The 7,711-nt window shown below is 35.8% G+C and overlaps 1 protein-coding gene across 3 annotated transcripts; it reads right to left on the reverse strand.

Annotated features, from left to right (window-relative positions):
• Positions 1-1,523: 1,523 nt before the first annotated feature.
• On the reverse strand, positions 1,524-6,768 carry LOC120276364. Of its 3 annotated transcripts, XM_039283091.1 has the most exons (5): positions 6,202-6,768; positions 3,804-4,235; positions 3,392-3,698; positions 2,948-3,002; positions 1,720-1,839 (listed from the first exon to the last, which is right to left on the reverse strand). In XM_039283091.1, the coding sequence occupies exons 1-4, from the start codon at positions 6,637-6,639 to the stop codon at positions 2,992-2,994; spliced, it is 1,188 nt and encodes a 395-aa protein (XP_039139025.1). In that variant the 5' UTR covers positions 6,640-6,768; the 3' UTR covers positions 1,720-1,839; positions 2,948-2,991. The 3 variants fall into 3 exon arrangements, with proteins under 3 accessions (XP_039139023.1, XP_039139024.1, XP_039139025.1); XM_039283089.1 differs by lacking the exons at positions 1,720-1,839; positions 2,948-3,002 and adding an exon at positions 1,524-1,699; XM_039283090.1 differs by lacking the exon at positions 2,948-3,002 and having other exon boundaries at positions 1,584-1,839; positions 6,202-6,767.
• Between the last annotated feature and the right edge of the window lie 943 nt (positions 6,769-7,711).

A 7,711-nucleotide genomic window follows, 5' to 3' on the forward strand; every position in this document is an offset into this window, starting at 1 on the left:
AAGTTCTAATAACTTTGTTTTGTAGCTATGCTTTCTGTATTCTCATCTAGCAAGTCAAGCAGCGCATACTAGTTAAAATTTTCAGCTTGGTAGAAGTCTAAGGTGGTTGGTTGTACATCTTAACGTGATCCACCTCTTTACCACATCGACCAATCTTTTTCCAGAGATGCTATCTGGTGAGTGTTGAATGCATTGATTCAGTTTTTGTAAGCAGATAAATGATTAGTTCTCTAACCCTCAATGCATAGTTTAAAGCCATATTTGTCTTTGACAATTATGTGAATAATAGTTTGCAGTGTTTCCTCTTGATCTTGTTTGATGTCTCTGGCTGTTGGGGGTGCTGGTTTTCTTGATTTTGGACAGCTGCTCAGTGCTCACTTTCAGGATTCTCTTTAAGTGATGCCTGTTTTGATTTGCCTGGTTGAACAAGCCTGATGTCAGAAAAATAAATAAACAAATAAATAAAATTTTCCGGTGTCCTCTTATGAAATTAACAAATGTATGAGCAGGTGCTTAAATTTGCTTGCTTTGGCGATCTTTTATTTGACATTCCATTAGATTTCCCGTTATCTTTTTTCTATTTAGGGCTTCAAAGCTTGGTGGACTTTTTCAGCGAAGAACATTTAGGTTTCAAGTTTTGGTTATTTTTTGTAGTTGTCTTTAACTCAAACGAGCCAAACAGCAAAATTTTATTACAAGCGTTTCAAAGTGTTGAGATTCCAACAAACTAAAAATTTATCTCGCATTAATAATATTCAGGGTACCTCAAACTCCCTTGAGTTTTTAACAGCTCGGAAAAGACGGAAGTGTTACTTTTTGGAAAAATTATTATAAAATTAACTCTTTTTGTGGTTATACTAACCACTATTATGGGACCAATAATCAGTTTATTTAAAGTTTTCAGTTTTTGGCATTTGTATGATGATAGCTAGACATCATGAAAAGAGCAAGTTGGAGGGGTTATTCGGGTAAAATTTTCAACAAGACACTAGGTATGATAATTTTTTTTTTCATTTTTAAGGTTAAATCTAAATTTGCATACAAATAATTATTCAGCGTTAATTTTATTTCACAAGATGATCACGGGAGGAAATGAGATGAAATTATTAATTGGGTAAATAATATATCATATATGTCTTGATATAGACTTTCTAGTATCTACATAATAAAAAAAACTGAAATTTTGAATAATCACTGGATAAAATAAAATTAAAATTGAGTAATAATATTGATTCAAATTAGAGGAAAAGAAACCCATAATTTGATATCTTGCCAAAAAAATTACCCAGGCAATTCTCTGCAACCTTGCAAATTTGTTAAATGCTTTCATGAAAAACTAAATTCAAAATAAGAATTCTCAACAATTGAAAAAGAAAAAGTACGCATGACCCATTTCATTAATTTACATATGTATCATCCCGCATTAAGAGTAAAAGTCATGGAGTAGAACAAAAATTGCTTTTACCGTAGACAATAAAAGCTATGTTCTTCCAGTGCTGGGTGACTTTTTGACCCAGAAAAAGTATACTAATAACACTCATCAATATTAACAGTCAAAATGTAATTAGAATACGAAGCCCAAGACCATAATCGCCCACCTGATTGATTGGCCGGTTTATGTCTGATAAAACGAGGTTGCAGGTGAGCCTAATCGTCGGGCTTGAGGTCAAAACACAAAGCTCTTTCAAGCATGGTCTCACTAAGAAGAAAAGACAATTGATTTGCCAAGAACAAATAACACCAAGGTTAGCTCGATGAAGAAGATGGTATTTAATAGTGCACGATCAACGGTCCATCCAAAAATAGTAATGCCACCAGGATTACTTTGCAAATACATAACTGCAATGGTAATACAAATAAATATAAAATCTAGGGCTATTGCAGTGTTCTACTCATGATAAAAGGCTAGCAAGGAAACAAAAATCTTAGTGAACCTGTGGAGATTAAAAAAAGATGTTGACACAAGAAGGTAAATATGCAAAAAGGATGAGTTGGAAGTAAAAGTAAATACAACAAAGAATAAAACAAAGTGTAGCTCAATTCAATGTTTAAAGGTAAAATAAATTTCACCTAACACTGTACATGGCTGATGCTAATTCTACTTGTTAAATGCGGCCAGACATGTTGACATGATCAACATGGCAAAGGTATTTCAATTTCAAGTATTTCAAGTAGCAACTACAGTGCAGGTCAAGCAAATCTGTACCATAATCAATAGGAACGGTAGTCATTCTCCAAAAAACTTTCTAGCAGACCACAAACTTTATAGAGCTAGAATTGTGTGTGTGTTTTTCATGGCTTCAGAATAATATCTTTAGAGAAACAAGTTTCTTTTGTTTTCTACAAGAGAAAAAGTTACAGATGAAACAAGAAGGAAGGTCACAGCATAAGAACCTCAAGGACACCTGACCGAGCTAGTCATAGAACCATATGCTTTCACCTAGCTAATCCACTTTTTCAACCTTGATATGCGTAAGGCCATATCCTTTCACCACAAAGCTATTTAAGGCCAACAATTGCATGTTTCGGGAAATACTTAACTCCGACCTGTATGACCCAACCATGTCTATACTGTCCTAGTTCTTCCACTCCAATTATCACTGTTTCTGTTGGCTCATTTTGTTGAAAAATAATCATGTCTAAAGGACTATAAAATGAAGCTTAGCTAGTTTACTACAACAGTGAAAGTGAGAATCTATACATGCAACAATAACAAACTTCTTTCAAGTCAGTTTTCAACTGCGATCTGTATGTTCCACTGATGTCTCTAAACCTCCATTTTTCTGAACACAGCACCTTTTGCTTGACATTGATCATTTGCGGTCAATATAGCAAGAAGTAGGTAGGTACACTAGTAGGAATATTGTGTTCTATCTAGATCCCTGTCATGACCCCATGACAATGTAGTCAAGCAACCATAAGAACTGCAATTATGGAGTTTACATACATATGAACATGAGGATACCCAGTTGTTGGATTTGATATCTAACATCACCAGCTACCTGAAATGGGATTGGAAGCCAGAACAACATGAATACTTGTAACAGCAAGAAGTTAATGTTCATGATAAGATTTGGAAAAAAAGAAGAAAAAACTATGTTATTTTCAGTGTTAGATGCTATAATTGTGGGGACTGTTGCAAAAGCGAGTAATTAACTAACTAGGTAATTAGAAGCATGCAAGAAAACCAACGTTACCTAAATTTCCATCTAGTCATGCAGTTTCTGCTTATAGAAATCAGAAAATGCCCAGAATACCTAGCATACACAAACCTAAGGAATTCAAGGAATGACGGGAAACACATTTGTTGAACTAACTGTTTTGATTACGTAACCATCACAAACCAGCAAAAATTTATTTGAGAAACCAAATAGTCTTGACAGTTGCGTACCAAGGGCTTGCCTCTTGTGGTATGAGGACATATAAGAAACCAAATGAGTATTTGTTTGCACTGGAAGATTGTCTAATGAGTCCAGATCACTCTCTGAAAATTCTCTCAGTAATGCATTTGGTGAAACAGCATCCAAATTTCCTGAGCTGCTTGTGACTCTTGGATAAGATGAATCACCATTTGGAGTACAAGTCACTAAAGCATGCCATCTGCTAGCTACTGAAGCAATACCTTGAGCCCTGTGAGAAATTTTAGCAGCTGCATGCAAGCAAAGGACAATACCAACAACCTGAACAACTGAAGAAACCTGCCAAGTTGTATAGATGTTTGAAACAATTATCCAATCCCATAATTTGTAATAAAATTATGAACATCTATGACGTCAGGAAAAATGAAATTCCACTATACTTACAGCTAAATCTCCGGCATTGATGAAATTGACTATTTCGCTATACCCTGTGGTTTGAAAAAGCGCCACAAACTGACTTGCTGTGACAAACAGGAATATCAATAGAAGATATATCCGGAACCTATGGCTGATTTTGGACAGATAGTATCGTAGGCGAACATGTTCCTCCAGATATACCAAAGCTTCTGTATCTCTTTCAAGAAGTTTAACATAGTCATCGAAGTGAATAACTTGTAAATTGCATACCAAATTGAACAAAACGCAGGCAGACAAAAAGATTGTGGTCAAATAAGTCCATGATATAATTGAAGCTAACGTAAAAATAACAGATTTCCATATTGAGCCATGATGAACATATACAAATCGAATGATTTCACGTGTAGCCTTTGCAATGAAGCATGGGAGTATCCACCAAAGCAACAAGCAGAAAAACGCCTGTCAAAGATAAGTACAGCATGAAATTATCACTACAGTATTTAAAAGAGATGCACTCAAGCAAGGACTTGCATAAGCAATACTATAGGACTAAACATATAATGTTGTGGCTTGTTAATCATAATAATATTATTTACCAACTTCCAAGTATCAGCACGCTTAAAAACCACATATGCAATTTGTGATGACCAGTGTAAGAGATAGTAGGGCTAGAAGCCTCTCTACTCTAACACTAATCAAAGCTCATTTTTATGCAAGAAAAAACAAAATTAACAAGTTGATATTAACTTCTTTCACCAAATGATCCTTGCTCATCTTATCCCCTAATGCAACTTAGTGCACCAAGACTAAGGAGTTATATCACAATAATGGTAGCCAGAGTAAAGCTATTTCACTATTCAAACAACTAATACAAGGTATATGCTCTTCATAAATAGGCCAGCATAAAATCGTTGGATATATGTAAGGCATAAATCTATGAGGGATCATTTAAGGCACAAGCAGAAGACAATAATGAATGTATTCTTGAATTTTAGAAAAATTTCAAGATTTCTGAACAGGTAAGAAAAATTGGTTTTGATTGCAATGAACTTCATGGTAAAAATAGAATACTTTGTCCGTTAGAAAAAACCTGAAAGAAAGTCATTCAGTGTTATTCATAGTCTAATGTCCAGCATATTTTAAAGACTTCCAAGGAAGACGCATGATAAAGACAACTATCATAGAATGCTGCTCTTTCTACCAAAGCCCAAGGTACAACATTTTCCAATTCACTAGCAGATAAGGAGAACAATAGATGTTAAATAGCAGTCTAATAATAGGAAAAATGACGTCAGTCTCATATTCTTTAGATGATGTCATCACAATTAAATTGCCTTTGAAGAGATGTTGCTTTGAGTTTGTCCACCTAATAATAATTGATAAGGCTAAAATTCTTAATGGTACATTTTAATTGACAGCTGAATCACTGCATCACTCATTTCATTAGAAGCTCGTAACAAAGTCCTGTTGCTTCTCCACATCCATGCGTTCATAGGTCTGCAGAACTTGCCCATTCTGTTTTCAGTTGCTAAATTAAATAATTTGTTATACAGGCTCGAAACTACCTCACTCTTAATTGCTTGGCTTATATGGAGTGAATAAATTGTCCATGTAAGCACATGAATCTCCTCAAGAAAAGACTACATACATTGTTTCCAAAATGCATTAAATTTTGTCATTTGCATAATTTAAACATGAAAACTTCATTTTAAGGGAAACCATCTAATGGAATACAGTTCTTGAATTACATGCCAAGAATTTTGTAGAAGTTAAGTTGCATTGTTATAACAACTCATAGTACATGCCCATAACCTTCATTAAGCTAAAGCTTTGGTGCTTGAAAACCTCCTTTGCTTGCTCACAAGCTTATCTCACATGGCAACATAAAAAAAAAATGAACACTATTACTTTCAACTGTTGTGCCTATTAATAGAAATTTTGACCACATGGTACTGAGTAAAAAAATAACAAATGGGATCATTAAGACCCCCATTCAAGAGGCAAAACTTTAACAAGAGCGTCTTTCTGCTAAAATCATCCGTGAGTTAAACTAGTAATCTTGATTGAAGTAAGCGATTGGTTAAATCCAAGTCTCCACTCTAAATTCAAATATCATCACAACTTCGACTCTAATTGACAAATGAACTGAAAAATCAGTAGATCACAAACAACAACAACAACAACAACAACAACACACACACACACACACACACTCACACATAAAGATTAAAGAGTAAGTTGAACAAATTGGACAAGAAAATCAAATAAGAAGTCAAACGGAAATGAATTTCATCGTCCTTTTTTTTTTCTCCAAAACATCAAGAAGCCAATTGCATCGGCTACACGGATCATACATCCAACAAATCAGAATAAGAAAATTGATAGAGAAAACAATAAATCGTTCAAATCCAAACAATATCCGAACCTGAATCCTCCGAACATACTGCGTCTGGAACCGCTCGAGATGGCCGTGGTGCTGATCCACGAAAAGAAACCTCCTCATCCCATACTTGAAAAGATTCCGAGAAACACAACCCAAGGAAACCCCAGCAAGCACCGCCTCGAAGAACAAAACCCAAAACTCGAAGCGATCGATCTGGTACTCGTCGCAACGGGAACCATAGCAGCGGGAGAAGTAGATGCAGAGGGTCGGGGTGACGATGCCAAGAAGAAGAAAGGCGAAGCAAGAGAGGACGAAGGAAAGGGAGGATGAGGCATGGTGAAAGCCAAGGACGGCGAGGAAGCACTCAAGGCGGTGGAGGGCAACGTCGAGGTGGGAATCTGCAGCATCGAGGAGGGGGGTTTGGGTCTCCGGCGGCGGGTGATCGCCGGCGGGGGCTAGGGTTTGGGGATCAGCAGCCATGAAGAGAGAGAGAGAGAGAGAGAGAGAATATTTAAAGCATCGTCGTCCCTGATGGAAACGGACGAGGGTGAGCGGGAGGGTGTAAAAGAAAACAGGCAGGAGAAAACGGTGGAAATGGAATTGGAGAGTTTGTTTTCTCTGGAAAGCTGTTTTTTGTTTTCTGTTTTCAGGGGTATATTTACAAATAAATTGAATTTTAAGGGTACACCATTAGAATTTGGTTTTAGTGTATGTATACATTTACATACTCGTATATATATATATGTATATAGATAATTTTTAATTTTAAGGGTACACCATAGTATTTGGTTTCAGTGTCTATATATATATATATATATATAATATAGTCATAGAACAGTGCACGATAGTTGAATTGAAATCTATTAGTTGATACAAACTTTCTTAGATTTTGAATCTATGAATATTTGTAGATGGCGGGTGCTATATATATGGCATTAGATCATTTGTGGGGGAGTGAACATAGTATTATATTATTAGTGCAATCACGATCGAACGGTTGAGATGAAAATACTGTGTATATTATTTTTTTGTTTTTAATATTATTCATCCCACTTTGTATGACATCATTGCTTACAAATCATTGTTCACTAAAAATGAATGATTTGAAACTATTGGATTTAAATTTAATGGTTGGTAGTATCGGGGTTCCCATCAATTCAACAATAGAAATTTTTTTAGAGAAAGCAATGTAGTAGAGTTACTTGTTCATGTTTGTGGTCACACACTAGCCCGCACACCCTTTTACTAACAAACCATTGCATCAAAGCTACTGTTCACTAACACTGTTCAACACAATGTAGCAAAACTACTATTTATGTGCGGCCTTTGTGCGGGCTCAAAATGCCTGTACAACTCTCTGCCGAGTCTGTAAGGCCGCACACTGCCCACACAGCTTTCTGCCAAGCTTGTGTGGCCTCCTACGTGGGGGATAACCCCCTAATAACAATACAACTCTTACATATGCGAAAACAACCCCTCTTTGTGGTCTAAAATGAGATTATAAACTCTAAAGACGACAAATACGCATACAATATGCAAGACACTGAATTTA

Source organism: Dioscorea cayenensis, chromosome 14, assembly GCF_009730915.1.
Source record: "Dioscorea cayenensis subsp. rotundata cultivar TDr96_F1 chromosome 14, TDr96_F1_v2_PseudoChromosome.rev07_lg8_w22 25.fasta, whole genome shotgun sequence".
Taxonomy (NCBI): Eukaryota; Viridiplantae; Streptophyta; class Magnoliopsida; order Dioscoreales; family Dioscoreaceae; genus Dioscorea; species Dioscorea cayenensis.

Excerpts from the sequence above, each read along its gene's own strand:
- LOC120276364 (XM_039283089.1), bottom strand. The coding sequence starts at position 6,639 with ATGGCTGCTGATCCCCAAACCCTAGCCCCCGCCGGCGATCACCCGCCG. Across the intron at positions 4,236-6,201 it reads AGTATGTTCGGAGGATTCAG|GCGTTTTTCTGCTTGTTGCT; the intron begins GTTCGGATATTG and ends TATCTTTGACAG. Across the intron at positions 3,699-3,803 it reads TCAATGCCGGAGATTTAGCT|GTTTCTTCAGTTGTTCAGGT; the intron begins GTAAGTATAGTG and ends ACAACTTGGCAG.